Source organism: Calypte anna, chromosome 20, assembly GCF_003957555.1.
Source record: "Calypte anna isolate BGI_N300 chromosome 20, bCalAnn1_v1.p, whole genome shotgun sequence".
Lineage (NCBI taxonomy): Eukaryota > Metazoa > Chordata > Aves > Apodiformes > Trochilidae > Calypte > Calypte anna.
Genome location: NC_044265.1, coordinates 8,643,022 through 8,662,722, shown reverse-complemented (window position 1 = coordinate 8,662,722; position 19,701 = coordinate 8,643,022). Strand labels below are relative to the sequence as shown.

The window sequence follows — 19,701 nt, the reverse complement described above, 5'->3', positions numbered from 1 at the left end:
GGGGTGATGCCAGACCTGGGCTGATGATCCCTGAGGAAACCTCCATCAGTGCCCGCAGGATTGCCCTGAACCGAGCAGTCCTGCGCAGGCTGCAGGGATTTTGGTTTTTAGGAGTGGAAGGTTTTATGGCTGTTTATGGCTTTACATAGTTTACCTAAACTGGTATGGTAAAAGGTAAAGTTGCTGTTTTAAGGATGTTACACCTTAGATGAAAATAAAGGGTAATGCTGCTTCCTAGAGGATTACTGGAGGGAAGAAGGAAACTACTGAGGTGGTGATGTGGCTGGTCTGATCCTATGGTTCTAGGGCTGAAGAGCTACCCTGATTTGGGGTACAAGCAACAGCCAGAGAGTATTCCTCAAGAGAGTCTAGAAAAACGGCCAGGAAATTTATCCAAGTTTAGAATCAACATTTCTCTGATTAAAATTATAACAGGCCTTGAGGATTCATACATCAATTGATCTCTTTTGGCAAGGTTTGCAAATGTGTTTCTAAAAGTTCTATTTCTAATCAGTGCTGGTTTATTTTCAGGCAGCTACATGGTGTGGGTGTCAGAGTAGCTTATGCATTAAAATGTGAAAAAACGTTTCTTATAAGGCAGTGTAATAAATAGTCCTGGCTGTCCAAACTGTCTGCTCTCAGGGGTATGCTGAGAACAGTCACATTGTCAAGAATTAAAATTCATGAGTCAGATTTTAGAAGGTACAAAAAACATTTTTTTATTCTTTATTTCCAAAATATTGCAGTGTTTATTTTCAGTTGTTTGTTAACCTCAGCCCAAACCATGATGAGGACATTTACTTTTTCTTCTTCTGTGATACTTTCAGTTCTTTTTTAGAAGAAAAAAAAAAAAAGTACTTTACTAATTACTTTACTACATAGCTAGTATGATGCATCTCAGGATCTAAACTAAAAATCTTACCATCAGCCAAGAATTATACACCTGATGGGCCTTTAGTTCCAAACAACTCTCTACAAAATTAGCCAGCTTGGAGAAATCCCTATTTTATTCCTAAATCCAAGGGCATTGCTAGGCATGCAGGAGGTGACTCAGGAGCAATGTGTATCAAACACTGATGTCTGTGGCAACCATGAGTTAAAATCATGTCATCCTACCAAAAAAAAAAAGTTTAATTGATTAAAAAAATAAAGCTGTTCCACACCCATTTTAGTCACCATGGAAGTAAACAAAAGCTGTGCTAAAAGCAGTGAATGTAACACTGCTCAAACTGGAGCAGGGGTTTGATCCAGAGTTTGGCCTGGAAAGACGGAACCAGTTATGTAGGCAAACATCTACCCACATGAGAAACAGAACTGTCTGAACTGTGGAACTGCTGTTGCAGCGATTTCAAACCTTTAATATTCATCTCCTTTTGGCTATCAATTTCCAAACAGATTGTGGATTTTTTAATACTTATTGTCCTTAAAGTATGTTCTAGGCCTTTTCCACTGAATAGCTTCTGGATTACTGGATCCCTGCCATGCTGTTGTGCACAATCACAGCGATGTAGCTGCCCTACAACTTTGTGCCAAATGATCAACCAGTATTTCTCATTCCTAAAAGAGACAGACTATTAAGCCACTAAAATGCATGAGTGCTAAAAATGCATGAAACTCTCAAGACCCCAACACAGGCTTGATTTTCTCACAAGGCAAAGTGGGGGAAGTTCCCCTGCTGCAGGGCTGCGAGCAGAGATGAATACTGCAGAGATGTCTAACAGGGGCCTTTTGCTCAGGATAGCTGTTCTGGCAGTCCTGTGTACTGGAAGGTATGATTTCTACCCAGAAAAGGTCCCCTTCCACTGTAATGTTCTCTTGAGGTCTTGCTACCCTACAGTAATAGCCATAAAGTAGAGGAACTTTGTCTAGGCAAAGACCTCAAGGTCTTTACTCTGTTATTTATGTTCTGGTAAAAAAAACCAAAAAAACCAAACAAAAAAACCCAACAAAAAAAGGTGTTAGAATAATATAGATTGGCTAAAGAAGGGGATTTCTATTATTTCTTTCTAATTTATTTTTTTTTTTAGGAAAAAAGGTAACAAAGGGGTTGCTGTTAGAGCATTATTTTTCTCTGAAAGCATTTAGAGATTTACTGAAATAGAATGCAAAGTAGATCTTATCACAATGCATCTTCATAGACTCTGGACTGAGCTTCTATCCTGTAATGTTGAGACAGACCACATTGTGCTTCCTCCTCTCTATTTCTGCAACCTCTTACACAGATAGAGAGTCACGAGCATAAACATGTAAGAGACTGCACAGCAGCACGTCCCAGAAAGAGAATTTTTCCACAGTTTGTCACAAATACTGAATTGTCATGGACTGGTTTAGTTTTCTCTCACGATGCTGCTGCATATTGATTCTTCTGTGGGCTTACAAGAAAATCAGAGACTGAAATTGGTCCTTGCAATAACAAGGTACACAGGATCAAGCTGTTACTGTTGTGCTTCAAGTAACAATTCTACAAGCTGCAGAAAACCACAAATCCGCCTGATCTATCTTTAGAACAAAAGTCACATCCTTTCATTGTTTTCATTGAACTCATGAAATGAAAAATGACATTTAAATTTGGGCACGTTGAAATTCTGGAGTTTATTTTATGCTCTACTGCTAAGCTCTGTGGCTTATATGGTCCTCAGGAGAATACATTGAACCCCCTAACGTGCTTTTTAATTAAACATGCACATGCTATTCCTCTTGTTTCTTTTATATTATGAATTGTAGCTAAACCTTACTCTTAGAGTCACAAATCTCGTAATTTTTTTCTCACTGAGCTGGTTTTGTCAAACAGATTCCTCTCGTTTTTTTAAATCTAAATAGGAAGAGAGGATTGTACCAGGGACTGTACCTTAAAAACATATTTCAGAGTCAAGGTTTGCTCTGAACGACCTGCCAGTGCTGCAGCCTCAGGGTCTGCTCTGATTGTACTGGCTGGGGAGAGGGGAACCAGGAAGGGTTCTGCAACTGAGATGTACAGGAGGAGGCACAAACTGGAAAGCAAAAATTGCAAAAAAATTAATGCTGATGATAAAATATAAAATATATATATTTTATATATAAAATATATATTTATAAAATATAAAATATATATATAAATATATGAAATATTTATATTTTATATAAAATATATATATATAAGCTGAGGGGGCTTTAGTTATTTGTGGGATATGCACTTAGTATGATTATTAAATAGAAACTAAGTCCCACTAGATCTTAATAAGACATTTTCCCCTTAAAATCAAGCAAAAGCTCTTCACTAGAAAACAGCAGTGGCAGTGCTGATAGCACTGACTTGTTTACTGGCTAATGTGATCTCTGGTCTACTGAGACCTCATTCATATTTTTTAAGCCTTAATGGGAAAATTGACTTGAAAGAGACAATCACATCCCATAGAAAAGAACTGGCAAAAATCTGCCTTAGAGATCTGCATATTGCAAAAATACTGGTAGAGATTCTGAAATGTCTGGCTTTGTTTTAGCACTGTAAAGAGTATCCTAAAATCAAACCTTGCCTTTTTTTGATTTGTGTGTGCTTTCATATTTAATGCCTCAAACAGGAACCCAGTTAGAAGTCCTATAATCCTTTGTTATTTTAGTCAGTCAAGGGTGATGAAGGGACAACCAGTTCAGAAGAAGTAAATGGCCCAAGCCCCAGTCACCAAGTAAGTGCCTGGATTTTTTCATTTTTTGGTGCTGGGTTGTCACCAACTTCCATAAAGCTTTGGAAATGCAAAAATCACTGAAAGCTACGTGCTCGCTGAGCTTCTTAAATTTACATAGTTCTTTACTCATCTATTTGTTTTACCTCTCCATGCTATTAAACAAGATTTTAAAGGGTCACTATCCAATAAAAAATGCTTTTTTCCCAGGTGCTTTCCTTTCCTTAAAATAATTATTGTTTTTATGTTCAATTTGATTCCTCTCTCTCTTTCTATTATTTTGCTTTCTGCATGTAGCTTGGCTTAGGCAGTGAAAATAAGTACACACAGCTAGAAGATTTTTACTTTGTTGATTTATTTGTCTGTTGAGGAAAGGACTATTCAGAAGGAAACTTTAAAAAAAAAAAAAAAAGTGAGAATGAAAACCATTTGCTGCAATTTAGCAAACACCATGAAAATATTTTTGCTTATTCTGTTTCTTTCTTTCATTCCCTATTCATAAGAGCTAAACCAAAACTTTGGATGTGAACTATACATTATACTCTTTATAACTCTAGTAAGGCTTCAGAAAAATCACACTTTCATTAGAAACTTACACACTGTTACGTTTTCTTAGAGTCAAACCTTTATCTGTTGCAATTCAGAATATCCAGAATAATTACAGTCATTAATGAGAGATACAACACAGGTTCAGTTTATAGACATAAGTCTATAAACCTGAGAGTAAAAGTGAAGTTGTAATGAAAACTGACCTTTCAGAATTTCCTTTTTTTAATTAATAGTAAAATTATGTTCTCATTTTTCCTATTTTCATTATATCCTATGATGCTAAAGTTAAACCTTTGCAAATAATTTCTCTAAAAGTATCCCAAATGTAGAAGGTCTTGTCTTACGACATTTATTCCTCATTGCATACATCAGCTTTGTAAAACAGGTGAGTAAAAGTTACAGTCCTGGAAATATTTTTAATTCTTTTAGTTAGCAGCCAGTTTCCTTCCATCTTTTTAAGTCAACTTATTAATCTTCTTTCACTTGCACTGTTGTAAATTAGCACAGTTTTACTACAGAGAGGAGCTCAAGGAAGGCTGTATCTGTTGTTAACTTTTTCAGAATTTCTGTGAAATGATCTGCTTATATTATGCTATTGAATCTCTGGTAAACTGATTCTTTTCCTTCCATCCCTGCCATTCTGAATGCTACAGAAATGCAACACCACTGTTCCAAAATCTGCAGAAATGTAGGGTCTGCCATATGGGCTTAAAAAGCAGCCTTGGATTAAGACCTCCTGTAGCACAATGGGGAAAACCACTATCTTTTTTTTTTTTTTCAATGGCATTGTTAATGTTGAGAGAGTAAAAGCAATCTGTCAGGTGCAGATCACTCTTTAGAATACGAAACATTAACATGTTTCATTATTCATAGGCTTCACTTTGTATTTCCTGAGCTACTCCTGTCAATATAAAACATGCCAATTTCCTGCCTTTTAAGGTTAATATGAAACACCTCAAAGAGATTATCTGATTGGATTTTATTTATTTATTTATTTTGCCTGGAAAATATATTATGAATATTTTTTTTAAGTGTTTTGTTTGACTAACATCAAAGGCCCAAACCTGCTCAGAGAAATAGTCCTGTTGCATCCAGTTTGGATTTGGCTGCAATGCTGTAGCTGTGAGGCTCCTTACACCATCAAACATATGTGGTGGGGAAGACTCAACTCTTATTTCACACCTGCAGAATAAACCCACAGATTTCACAGTGTTAATAAAGGTTAGAATTTGTTCTGGCACCTTTGAACTCAGATCTATCCTCACAGTTGTGTTTTTGGGAGCACTGGTTATTTTTTACCTGAATATGCACATTTGCAACTGTAAACATTTCAAAAGCAAGCTGAGACAAAGAAGAGTAAGAAGGATCTTGTCTAACCCACTGATGGGTTCAGCAATGAGGGCTTCCTGTCTGATAGTTCAAATGAGTCAGAAAGAAAGAGACAGAATTACATCTGGGCTTATGAAGTTCTGTTCATCCTTGTGCTGGGAGAGCTCCTGCATCACCTGGATGCTTAGAAGTGCATCCAAGCAGGTGCCTCTCCTCAAGCCAGGGGAACAAGATGCAGACAGTGTGAGGTGGCTGTGCAGCCCCAGGAACCAGTTCTACTGGACACTGAGATCATTTAATTTTCTTTAATAAACTACTGACAATCAGATGGTGCCTGCCTGTGGTGTATAGATAGGGCATCACCTGCATCTCCAGATTTCATGTGCTGTCTTCAAGTATCTCCTACAGAACCAGGGCAAAGACTAGCTTTGTGACTGTACTTTTTAACTCTAAAAGCAGACAAAAATCCAGATATAAGTAAATATATAGCCATGTGTGCCTGCCCTTTGGAAAAGGAAACAGTTAACTACAAGCACGTATTTTGTTTAGGACTTCAACTATCAAGACCAAATATGTTAAATAATTGCAGGTCCTATAATTTAAATATGGGGGGGATTAAGATTAGGTGGGGAAGAAATGTGAATCAAGTGAAAAAGGTTAGTGGTGGTATTGCTACTCCCTCTATTTCTTATTTCCCCAAAATTAAAATAGTCTGAGGTTTGTTTTTTTAAATAGATACAAGACGTGTCTTTGCTGTGTTTCTCTAGAGTTTCTGCTTTCAGGTTTTTTCTCTGAAATCATGATGTCTAAAAGTGTATTTGTTTTTAATGAAAGCTAAACTTGTCAAGTAAGTGTATAATCCTCGGCCTTTAAAAGTACACCAAGTATTTCAAGACTAATGGTAAAATCCCCAAAGCTGGAAAAATAACACAGCATTAATCTCTGAGCTGTGCCCTGAGGGCAGATGTAAGATTTCCAGCTTTTCAACATGGCAAATTTGTGTGTTATTTTAATTTTTATGTTGATAAATAAGGCAATATAATTTTTTGCATAAGAAAAAGAAGATCCCATTTACAAATAGACCTCCTAGTAAAAACATATCTAGCCATTTGCTACGCTGCAAACAGTGACAGGTTTGCCAGATCTGATTTTTCTCCTGTGAACTTCAAACATATCCCATACTTCTTGGAGCTTCATAATATTTTCCTTTACTATAAATAGGTGCTCTGTCATTGTGTTTTTCTTTGAAATATTTGCTATCTCTTTTGCACTTGCACATGAAACTTGCTGTAATGCTGTGGCCTTCCATGGCCAATCCCTATGTTGTTAATCTTTTGGTGCAGTGTCACATTTTTACAGTGAAATTAGTTTTATCCTTTTCTTTATGGTGTCTTTTACTTCTTTTCTCTCTTGCACTTTTTTTGGGTACTTTAACAGCCTGGGATGGAAAAGCTGGGGGAGTCTCAGTTGGCAGTGCATGCTTCTGACTCCGCATCTTTCCATGCATCTTCTCTGTCTCCTAAAACAGATTTGGCACAGACATATGTGTAAATAAAGTTAAGTCTACACAGGGATGGTTTGATCTTGCAGTCTTTGCTCGTATAAGTAATTTTATCAGTTCTCTGGGAGTCCTTCCCTAAGTCAAGGCTGCAGGAGTTCATCCCAAGCTGTAAATGAAAACCTGTTGGACAGCAGGATTTTTCCCTGCCAGGTGGCCTTTCATTTTTTTAAATATATTTATGGATTGCCTTCCAAAGTGTTTGCATTTCATGCTAAAAATAACCATTGTTTGAAACTGCTTTAGACATTAAACTCCACAGAGAGGCCAGTTGCCCCGTCTGAAACTGAACCTATGGGCCAAAAGAGCAAAGAGAGTTCAAAAGACAAGAAGTCTACAGTGGAGCTGAGCAAGCAGAAAGGCAGCAAACAGGAAACCAGGGAGCAGCCAGACTCCAGGGAGCAGCCAGCAGCTGAGACCGACTCCATCCAGAACGGGGGAGATGCTTCAAAGGAACCCTCCTTCAAGAAGACAGAGAAGAGGCAGTCACTCGGGGGGTTCTTTAAGGGTCTTGTATGTTAACTTCATCTTATCTTGTTAGTAATTTTTCAGCTGATTTAAGCATGCAGCCTGCAAGCTGTTAACCATGCGAGATGCATGGAGTGCAACTTGGCAGGCAGCTTGCAGGACTGAGGCTGGAGAGCAGCAAGTTTTTGGGCAAAGATGAGAAAATTGGGCCTCGGGGTACTGATTCACAGCAAGGTATGGTTTCCTATGGGAGAGCTGTTAATTGTGCCCACACCCCTGTTTTAAAGGTTTGTGCCTTGTGCCTTGGGATGACTCAACTCTTCCTGCAGCAGGTACTGAACCACCTACAAATTACAGTGTGATTATTAAGGAAAAGTGGAGGTGGTGCCGGTTTACCAGAGTAACCTCCTTGCCATGAGGGTGGTTCAGGTGCTGCTTCAGAGCAGCTGGGACATCCCTGGGAGCTGGGAAATTCCTGCAAGGAAAAAAATCAAGGTAGAGCACTGGGTGGATGGGAAACAGCACAGTAGCCACCAGATAAGGGCCTCGTGTTCAGAGTTCGTTATAGATTTGTTATAGCACACAAAAAAAATGCATATAGTATTTTTTCTTTCTGCTTTGTTTTATTAAATCTGACCTTAAATTAGCTATGCCCCCTTCACTGACACCTGAAATGTAGAAATGAAATAATTCAGCATCCTAAAATCCTCGGTTTCTATAAGGCTTGGTTCTACTGATGCAGCAAGGACTTCCTCAGAGAAACATTTTTGTTTTCCCCTTGTCTATATTCAGGGACCAATTTAGAAATGAAAGTACAGGTTAGACCTAGGACTACCTCTGAAACCTCTGCAAGATTTCCATTGCTTTTTATCAATCAGTTGTAAGGATGCAGTTTGCTCCTCTTTCCTCACTGTCACACCAGCCATTAATCTGCAGAACTATGGGGTCATTTTCAGCATCCTCTGTAAACCTTGTTTGTAAACTGACAAATTTCAGCTGATCACATCCAGCTTTTCTTCCTTCCTCCCTACCCCACTTCAAAGGCTGTCAGGAATGATAGAGCCAGCTAGGCTCTGTCCTGAAAGATAGCCTGAAAGAAGAAAAGCCAAGCAATATAGATCAAAATGGAAATACAGATTTGAGAATCAGCCTTGTTGGGACACTAGGGTATAACATTAGGCTGCCATGCAGAGCAGTCTGACTCATCCAAGGGCAGATGTTTTTCCACATCACAAGAAGTGTTCATTTGCACTCATTTCACAGAATTACTGTGTATTGCACAGAGGGCTATTTGCATTAGCATAATAATTATATATTAGAAGGGGAATTAAGAACAAAAGAAAATTTTCTGTAATATTGATTAGCAAAAGTTTTGCCGCTTCTGCTTTCTGTTTTACTCCATTATTCTGGGGTAAAATTCTGTCAATAGCAAACTCAGTGGGATTTTCCTGTAGTGTAGGTGGAGCAAGGGGAGTCCTGGCATTCACCTGGAGTAACTATCAACCTGCAGCAGCTTCCACTCATCTAGGTTCATCCCAGAGTGAAATCAGTAGTAATTCTGTTACTTAAACCACTTAGATGATGGTAACAGATCTCTTATGTCAACTGAAGGGGAGAGGAAGAGGGCCACATTTTTCTGGCATAGGTTATCTAGAAATGGGGCAAATGTGAACTACATTTATGATTTCCTGAGATAACTGAGATTCTGGTCTGGAGGTCTGTGGAAATTAAGCCCTGACAGCCCTCCTTTGTCACACTTCTCACTGTTGCCACTGTGTGGGAAAGGTTTTGTTTATTGACAATTGCACTTTATTTTGTACGGTGTCATTCATCCAAGCTGTATCCAAAAATCTTTCATAGTGTAACAATAGGTACAAAATTAGAATTATTCCAGAGGGGAGAAATGAGGAAGTACAAGCTGGCAAGGAAACATGTTCTCAAGTGGAAGTTCATGAACGACACAGAGAGAGGCAGGAAAGGTATCTGATTCAAAGGGTAAGAAAAAGGTTTTTTTGATCAAGAGAGGAGATTCTGAAAAAAGACCATTTGGGGGGCAAAATGCAGGATAACTGCAAAGCAAGTAGAGAGGTTCTGTGAGAGATTTTTGCTTGCTCAGGTGCAATGTCAGACAACTTGGCTGTGTAGTCCCTTATCTTCTGTTGCAATTCTAGAGGCCAACAGCATTCCTACAGATTCCACCTCCCATTTTAGAAGATGGTTCTTCTGAAAAAAAAGAACATCATTTTTAACTGATGTGGTCAGTTTATTGTGCTTTTGAACTGGGAGGAAGAGTTAAAACAACTAGGTCTGCATATGGAAAATACCTCCCAGAAAATTAATACCATTTTTTTAAATACCCCCAAGAAGATTGCCCGTACCTAAGAAACCTTGTTCTGCAATGCTTCTAAAAAATACTCTGCATATCTCCCAGGTGATCACACTAGGTCCCAGGAAGGAGTAGTCATTAATCACTCTATCAGATCACAGGCAAGCCAGTGCCAGAATTTCCATTCAAGATAACAGTTCAAATATCTGGTAATAATTCAGCAGCTCTATTAAGGTTTATAGATAAAACTTTATGATAAAATGGAAACAGAACCTAACAGGTATGCAAACTGTATTTGTCTACATGGTCTGTGCCTACTGAGCCCTTCCTAAATTCTAGGGAGTTATTTCAATAGCAGCTATTTTAACACCACCCTCCTGAAGTTGTCAATTCCTCTGGGAAAGGGCATGGAGTAAGAGGATGTCATAGTGCAGGAATGCAGGTGATGACAAGCATCTGTTCCCAGTTGGGCTAATAAATGCTGAAACCTTTGGTACAAGAGGTTTCAGAAACTTATGCAAGCAGTGTTACGGCGTGGCTGTGTGGTTTTAGCACAGATGATAAGGTCCAGTGGCTGTTCCTATGGTAAAGGAGATTAATTTATATGCTATAGAAAATAAAAGGTATTTAGTGAGTCTTACAAAGAAAAAGAAAAAAAAAAAAGATTAATGACATTGTTTTCTGAGCTGGAATAACTCATACTTAAGTTGTCAGAAGCTGGGAGTGCTTAGCATGTAGAAACTATTCTGACCTACTCTGATCAGAGTATCCAGTATATTGACACAAACTTCTGAGCACAAGCTGGAAATAAAACACACTCTATCACCATGACATTCCTGTGTGTGTGCACTTTAAAGAGCTCTGCCCGAAATAGTATGTTCCAGCTTAGCTGTCACAAATGCAGGCAAGTTCCAGTGCACTAAAGGGGCTGTGAAAAGTAACTGAGCATAATGTGAGCCCATGGTACTTGTGGTTCTGTATCTGAGGGCAGAGCTGGAATTTGTCAGTTAAAAGGGCAGGAGCAAAGTTCTTTATTTCACATCAGGCTTGGAAATTCCAGTTTAACCAGAAGCATCAGCCAGACTCCTTCAAAGCTTCCTGCTTTAATCAGCATCCACCCTGAAAATGGGTGCAGCAGGGAAACTGTAGTATAAGCAAATAGCATATGACACTTGTGCAAATGTGCTAAATGAGTCAAAATGGGGATTGTCCCAAATGAGCTCTCTATCTTCTACTCCTTCCTTCTCCAATTTATGGTAAGAATGGCAAATAGTAACAGCTTGTTTTCTAGATCGGTCTAGAAATGGCCTAATAGCTTCATGCATCAGACAGAAACAGCAGCAGCTGTCAGACTCCGCTGTTCCTGTACACTGGTAACTGTTGTGCAGGTTTTTAGGGTTGCTGGGTAAATTTTGAATGACTACTTCATTTGGCATCACTTGAGGGATATTAGAATATACTACATTTTAAAATTTACCTTCTATTTGCTGGTACATATAGGTAGGCAAAAATTTTTATTCTGTTCTAGAGCTTCTTTCAAATTCAACCTCAGCATAAGCAGAAGTAAGCCCATCACAGCCCACTGAGCTGCACAAGATTACAGTTAGTTTAAGACAGGGGATTTTTTAGTCCATTGTGATTTTTGGCTGCTCTTTTCTATAGTTAGGTTTTCAAAGGTGAAAAGTTAAGACTATCACTGAGGTAGAGACTAATCAGTATAAAATCCCACTGTTTTTACTTCCCTAAAAGGGATGAGGAAGTTGACATCTTTCACTCTCCCAGTCTGACACAGAATAGTCCTATGGTGACTTAAAGTGATGAGTCAGGTTTCCAGTGTGAAAACTACTGTGTGAAAGGACAATTCACATATGATTTTGCACAGTTCCTGTTGTAGGGAAAGCACACAGCAGTCACCTTTAGCTTTGTCATGCTGTTTTTCTGTTCAGCATTTAATGCTTTAGGCATCTGGCTACAAACAGGATTGGTATCCTAAGCAGTGTTAACAGTGACCTCAGACTGTTTGTGGATCCTTTTTGCTGTCATGTTATAAAGTTTTGATGGCTTCACAGTCAGTAAAATCAGGTCAAGGCATCTAAATCTAAAGCCAAGTTTGACCAACTACTGGTCAAAAAATCTGTTAGTTACAGCAGAGCGATGCATTTCCTCCATCTAAGATTAGTGTCTTGAACTTGTTCCAAAACCAGAATTATATTTCCAGTGTAAAAAAGCTTTATCACTCTAACATTGTCAAATACTTGTCATGCATGAAAGTATTTAATGTTCCTTTAAGTTAGAGCAGACCAAGGCTGGCTATAATACACTATTAATCATGCTTGAAGGACTCTTAGCATGGTTTCAGTGAACCGGTTAGGCCAGGGATATTTTAGAGAAAGTTCTGCCAAAACTACAGTACTACAAATACACAGCAACATGTCTCTGGTATGTTAGTCCAGTTTCTAAAGACAATTGCTTCCATGACTGGGAAAATTATCAGAAAAACCCAACACATTTAGGCAGTCAAAGGTGGTAGTTTTCTAGGGCTTTTAATGATGCAAATGGAGCTCATATGCTAATGCATGTTAGAGACAAATTAAGAAAAGCAGAGAGGTGAAGCAAGTGGATTATCTGCTAGCAAAGCTCTAACATGTAATCCCAGCCCTAACTGTTGTGAAATATTTGAAAATGTTTATAAACTTCTATATCTTACTCCACAGGGCTCCAAAAGGACATCTGATGCAGAAGTGCAAACAGACCCAGTGTCTATCCTACCTGCTGGGAAATCCAAGTAACGAATCCACGTGGCTGCTGAAGGATCAGCAGCTCCCTGTTAGCTCCCTTGCAGTAGAGATGAGTCATTATCTCATTATTTTCCTTTTCATGGCTGTCATCAAATGCCTGAGGGTAAAGCAAACATTGGTGTATCATTTAAGGTGTATAATTGACAGGGTTTGTTCATTAGATGTTAGAAAGCAACTCTGAAGATCATCAAGCAATGTGTGGTATTTTTCAAGAAAGGTCATGTGGTAGATTTGAAGTCTGTAGAGGGCAGAGAATGTAAGGTAAGAAAGTGGCAATGAATTAAATACATGGCAGGAAAATTGCATGTGACAAAGGAATGCAGTTTGTGCAGCAAGGCATGAGCAACAAATCCTCAGCTTTAGAGAGCTTTAAAGCAGCCAGGAAAAAAAAATACAAATCTCCTTTGATAAATGTTATATTGAAATGTAAAAACAACCAAGTCACTTTTTGTGGTTTTCAATAGAGCTGAAATTAGCAAGAAGTCTGCAGTATAATAGAATCAGTGGTTATAAAGTTATGCTTCACGTTGGGTATTAATGTAAATTAAAACGCTAAAATGCAAAGGCTTTACATGACTGAGACAACTTCTCTCTTGTCTTGATGAGGTGGGATAACAAATTAAAACCTATTTGAGGTTCTACTAGGAACACAAGGGGGCACCCGCGCCCCCGCACAGCCCTAACTCGGAGGCTGGACCCACAATCCTTTTATTAATGTTTTTCAGATGATAGGAAACTAGTTGTTTTTTCAGGTATTTGTTTATATCCATATTTGTAATTAATCCTAATAAAAACCAAAATCCAGGCTCCTTCTTGCTTCACTTTACTCCTGTAATAACTGTAGTTAATAAATTTTAATGAAAGTTAAGATTAGATTTCTGTGGTTTATTCAACCCTGAGTTAACCTGGATAGAGAACTGTGGGCCTGACATTTTAATCCACACTAACATGTGAATGATACAGTACTGTATATTTGACATCCTTAAGATTAAATAAACTCATCCTTTAAAAAAAAAAAATCATTTGCTGATTTAAACTTAAAAAAAATATTTGCTATTTACATCCCTGTTTTCTGATGATTGATGTGACATTAAGACATAAATCAACACATATGCAACCACCTGTGAAGTTAATAGCTGTCATTCTTTATTTGAATAAAGATTACAACTGGAAATCAAATGAGACTTCTCTAAAATCTGCTGGATTATATTTCTAGCTAGTCACAGAAAATAGGCAAAAGCCTTGTTTCTCCATATGAGAGACTGAAGGTGGGTGGGTTTTTTTGCACTCAGCTCTGCAAACCTGAGGACTTGGGGCAGACAACCAAAACTTGTAAGTGGTTCTACGTGCAGAGAGCACAGACAAAAGGCCCTTTAGTTATAATAGTACTTTCTGTTCTTCTCCCTAGCACAATGGGCCTTTGATGCCATATAAAGTGATATCAATCAAGAGTTACTGCTTACAGACTGAAAACCTGATTCACAAGACCTACTTCTATATCTGTGTAGGACTGATGACTTCTGTTCATCCCCATTTGTGGGAGAATGAGAGAAGAAGCTGTTACATCCAGCTTTCCTTCCCCAAAAAGTTTTGGGCTTTGTCTACACTACAAGAGTACACAGCTTTAATTAAGTCAATGCATATAAAGCTACATACTGTGAGACAACCACTGTGTGGGTATGAAAGTGCCAGATGTCAACATAGTGAATGTTACCAGAAAAGAGGAATAAGCTATCATGCTATTTGGTGACTTCATACTGCTGTAATTGCCTCTGTCTTAGAATAGTATTTCAGCAATTTTCAAATTAAAATAATTCCAGTTAATTTGTTGTATTATAAACTATATATATATATTATTATACTATAGACAGTGCAAATAATAATACTATATTATGGATAGATTAGGTTAGGACTTCTGTTAGGACTTAGGTTAGGACTACGGTTAGGACAGTATTTTAAGAGGTCTGATTGAATCATAGATTCAATTCTATTGAATCATAGAACTGTAGAATGCCAGGTTGGAAGGGACCTCAAGGATCACCCAGTCCAGACTTTCTGGGTAAAAACATGGTTTAAATGAGGTGGTTCAAGCTGAGTCTTAAAACTGTCCAATGTAGGGGCATCCACCCCATCCCTTGGGAGCTTATGCCAAAGCCTAATTGTTCTCATGGTGAGATATTTTCTTTTGGATTAATTGAATCCTGTATTCCTGAGGCCATGAGAACTGTTGACCACGTGATTTGACGGTATCACTTGGCAATGGGGCTAATTTCAGGAATCAGGAAATCCTCTTGGCAGAAAAACAAGAAAAACCATAAGTTTGGCTGTGGATGCACCTTGTGCCACGGAGCTGTTGTTGCAGATGAAGTAACGGTCAGTGTTGGCACTGCCGCCAGCACAGAAACCCCATTTTGTGTGATTCGTCTCTGGTAACAGGAACAACACAAGCTTTGAAGCAGCACGTCAGCCTTCTCATAGAGCAGCAACACACGGAGCCCCAAGAGGAAGAAAGGTCTTAGGAGACGCATCCAGAGTTAAGTGGAGCTTCCGCATTCCACACGTCATATATGAAACATAAAAGTACAGCTTTAATGTCCAGGCCCCGTAAAGCTTAGCAAGATATTTGGACAACAAAGCTTTGGAAAAGACTGCAATCCAAGACAAGGGAAAAGATCAACCAAAGCAATACATTGCATTTAGACTCTATTTAGTCAACAAATAAGCCCTGGTTTTATGCGCTGGATCTTTTGAGGGGGACTGAAGCTGATCAGACCATTTCAAGGATCTTAAGGTGCGTTTCATGTAGGCATTTCAAAAGAATTTTAAGCTGACGCTGTCTTATAAAAATCCCAGGGAATGGATTAAAATTACTACTTTTTGTGTAAGAAATCCTTTCCTCCAATGGACAGATGTTTATTTCACCTGTTCCATAGAAGATCAGGTTGCTGGTGAGGCCGGGGGCCCTGGCGTGGGGCTGTCTGTGGGGTGAGCACCCCACTGGCCCCCGCCACACAGAGGCAGGTTGGGTGCTGCAGGTTGCCTGAAAACAAATTGTTTCCCATAAAATATATTTGAGCTCAACTCTTCTTCTCCAGAAGCCATCCCGATGTTTTAACTCCACAGCATTTCAAGAAGGTTTCCATAGGTAACTTCCAGCCCTGTGCTGTCTCATACGAAGCACACGCCCCGCAGAGCAGCGCCATTCCCCATACCAAACAGTCCAGGCCTCACCAGCACCAAATTACCAGCACACACAGATAATTGTACTTTAGCAGCTACCATTTATTTAGCGTAAGCAAGACCCCTGCTTTTTGGCCTGCCCTGTCCACTGCTTGTCCTGTGTGTGTCTCTGAGGGAGTCCTGCTTGAGGCCCCTCTCCATCACCAGCTCTGTCTCCACACCCAGCCCGAAGTCACCTGTCCCTGTCCCCAGGGTGGGGAGGAGGACTGGCAGAGTTGTCTTCTACCCTGCATTTTAGGCAATGGAGAGAAACTGAGGCAGTGCTGAGGGCTGGCCCATGTCTGTGCTTGGGGACAGTAATGGCTGCTGTGACCACTCCTGGCTTTTCTGTGGTGAGGGAGCTGGGACAGGTCTTGATGGTAGCTGCGAAATGGCCACAAAGTATAAGGAATTGCTTGGTGGATTGCATGTGACCCGTGGGGGCTCAAGTGTTGCTTTAAAGGCTGGTGCCAGAGCATTGCTGTCTGTCTGTATGGGCAGGGACCCCATCTTGGTGCCCCACAACCTGGGCCACACATTTTTGGGCCCCCTCGGCCTCCTCCAGTGGTGGCCAAAGCAGAGGGAATGCCAGAGTTGCTGTGGGTCCCAGCTTCACAGAATACAGGCCTGAAACTCATAATTAAATTGTTGTGCTTGTATTAAAGGATCTTCAGAGGTTCTTTGTTGGGCCACCTGTCTGCTGAAAGGGTTTGTTCTGCTGAACTGTGTGCATCCTTCAACCATGCTGTATTTACATTGCCAGGGAGGTTTGAAAAGTGATAAACACTGCTAAGCATATCTAGAAAGTACAGACTTTCTTCCTCTTGACTATGCCAGATCTGTATCTACCCTCAGCCTGGTGAGAAGTTGCTTTCCAGTTGTGAATCTTGTCTTTTCTTTGCTTTAGGAGCCACGGGTCAGTCTGCACTCACTGAGACCAGGGTGTGACATTCAAGTGACAACATTGCTTCACAGGTTTGTTTTTCATGTTTTAAGACTACCTTAATACCTTTTTATATGTAAATGTCTATAGCTGCCTTTGAGGTAACTTTTTCAATAAAATCCGCGTTTCATACATATGAAAGAGAACAAGAGAAGATAAACAAAAAGGATTAATGCACAGATGAAGTGTAGCTGTGGTAACTGACTTCTTTGTGAGGTTAGAAATATAATAGCTCTAACTTCACTATAGTAATTTGAGAATATCAGCAAAGAATTTGGATTTGCTATAGACTCCACCTCTTCTGGATAACACACCCAGGTCTTTACTGGCAACTTCAGCAGTTTAGCAGTTCTCAGAACACAAAAACAGGAAATTCTGCAGCAGCCTTGACAGAGACTGAAGATGCATATTAATTCCTTAAAGATTGTATGATTTTCTGAAAACAAATGGTCAAAAGCCTTGAAGAAGAATAACACCCTTATCAACATTTTTTGCTTTTACTTAATCATTTCCTATTAAATTTGTCACCTACTAAACTGCATAGGAAAACAGACTCCTGCACAGGAAGCATTAGTGATTTGACTTTAAACCGGAAAGGTACAAAGTCCAAATTCCTTCTTTATCACATCCCACTGTAAGCAGGTGATGCAGCATTTGGCACTGCCCCCCCACCTACATTTACACAGAAAAGGAGTAAGGTTCTCTACGATTATTGCAGTGCATGGGGAATGATAAAGACAGACCCTGGACACACTGTTCAGGACATTTAAAACTTGATTAGAAATTTGCAGACTCATCTTTGTTACAGTGCTTCATATATTTTGAGGATGTTTGTGATTACTTCATTAGAGTTGTTTGGAAAACATAAGGGAAGTGAGAGGATTAAGTTGCAGTTTTCACTTTTTTCTGCCAGCAGTTTCTAGTCAATTGGAGAAATAGATTCTTAGTTGGTATAGACTGAAATTGTATAACTTGAGTAAATGAAATTGGAATAACCCAGTATGTTGAGGTACTGTCACCACAGGAAGTTTTCTCTTTGTGGGTTTTGAACACTGCAGCAGCTGTCATAAATGGAGGAAAAGAACCGCATATGAAAAATTTGATTTATAAAATGGAGCTTGCCTCTGAAACAATAATTTTACTTTTTCTTTTTTTTATTTTTAAACACTTATCCACAGCATTGGAAAAGCATATAAATATCAAGTGTCCTATTCCTACACAAATAAGATTATATAACTCCTGATAAGCAAAAGGCTGATAGAAAAGAAGAACATATGTGTGTCTGGTAGAACTGAAAATCTTCCTATCACTCATTCACTTTGGAAGGCCCAAATCAAAACACTGCTGTCATGATTCCTCTGCAGGCAGCTTATCATAGAGTGCTGCATTTAGGGAGCATCTCCCTTCAAGGGCACAGACAGTGGGTTTGGAATAAAGCATGGGATTTTGCCAGCAGCTGCCTTTAGCCTCCACCTGTGTGGGCTGAGAGGCAGCATGGGTTAACAGGGCACAATGCAAGGCTTGTGGGGCAGAAAGAGTTTAGCTTGCAGATGTCCTGCTGCCTGCTTCCAATCCTGTATCTGTTCCTTCTCAAAGCCTTCTCAGCCAGCATTGGTATAGGAGACCATAAATTCCTACATGTACATAGTTTAAACTATTTCCAGTAAACATATGAATGTAAGGACATGTTGCCATCACTCCAGAAATAATACCACGTTATGTATGGATGCACATCAGGCTTCATTGCTGAGAGGATCAGGTTCATGTAAACCTCGGATACCTCGTTAGTTCCTAAAGTCTGGTGATTCGTGCTAGAAGTACTATAGGAGATGTGCAGAAATAAACCTGTACTAGATCTTCAGCTAAAGTACTTTACAGCCTTAGGTATTTATCTCTGTAAACTAAAATCCCTGGATGTGACCTAAGATGACTGAAAGGTGTTCTTTTACTCAGCTGCCAGAAGAACAGGAGAGCAAGTAGGTGGAGATAGTAACCTCTTGAATGTCTGCAGCACAAATTAGCAGGCATCATTTAGTAATTAAGGGTAGATAATTCTATTAGCACCTGTTTTTGACACAAAATGGCTGTATCTATATTCAAATCTCCAATCATGGGGCAGGACCAGGTCTTAAATTTTACAGAAACAATTCCCTGTAACCAGAGGACACACTTAATGGTGCACACTAGAAGCATTTTGGTGATTGTAGGAAAGTGTTTGCAACTGTGCTAGCAGAGCACCCCTGTCAGAGACATGAGCTACACAAATCTAGTTCCAGCATGATTAAATAAATCCCTTCTAAGCTTGTATTGATTTGGTGACTATACTTGAAAATAATTTTTGCATCTCTTCTCTCACCTTCACACAATCTTGCCAGTAAAACTGCCAAGTAAAATTTAGGGGCTTTTTGCCTCCATCAACCTGCTGTTGCAGTGAGGTCTGGGGGACCCACAGGGACTTAGTAAGGGTTAATTACTGCAGTGAGGTGAGTCAGCCCAATTGGTTTTCATATATAAGTTGCTGAGAAGGTTTAAGCTCTTTTAAAGGGATTGGGAAAGAAGATAGAGCTAGCACATTAGCTGCCAGAAGACAGACCAGATTTGGACAAAACCAGGTAGGAGTTGTGCATTACTGAACCACCACCTCTCAGGCAGACAATGTGAGATTGTTTTTTGTTGCTTTTTCAATCTGGTGCATGTGCTCAGCCTTTCATGTGGAGTCTATTTATGGCCTCTCAAGGAGATATTAGGCCTTAGTAACTCTTCCAGGTTCAGCCTTCTCTGGAGTTTGTGGTCTGATTTGTCTGGAAGTGCTGTGGCAATGCCTCAACTCAAGTCCTCATTAAAAAGTGACC

At 39.4% G+C, this 19,701-nt stretch overlaps 1 protein-coding gene across 1 annotated transcript in view; it reads left to right on the top strand.

Moving 5' to 3' along the window:
• The window catches only part of BCAS1 (breast carcinoma amplified sequence 1), a 39,373-nt gene extending 25,585 nt beyond the window's left edge, over positions 1 to 13,788 (top strand). Inside the window, exons 10-12 of the mRNA XM_030463048.1 lie at positions 3,597 to 3,662; positions 7,342 to 7,608; positions 12,604 to 13,788. Of these exons, the coding sequence (XP_030318908.1) occupies positions 3,597 to 3,662; positions 7,342 to 7,608; positions 12,604 to 12,678 (408 nt within the window). The 3' untranslated portion in view covers positions 12,679 to 13,788. The remainder of the gene's footprint in view (positions 1 to 3,596; positions 3,663 to 7,341; positions 7,609 to 12,603) is intronic.
• Positions 13,789 to 19,701: the final 5,913 nt, after the last annotated feature.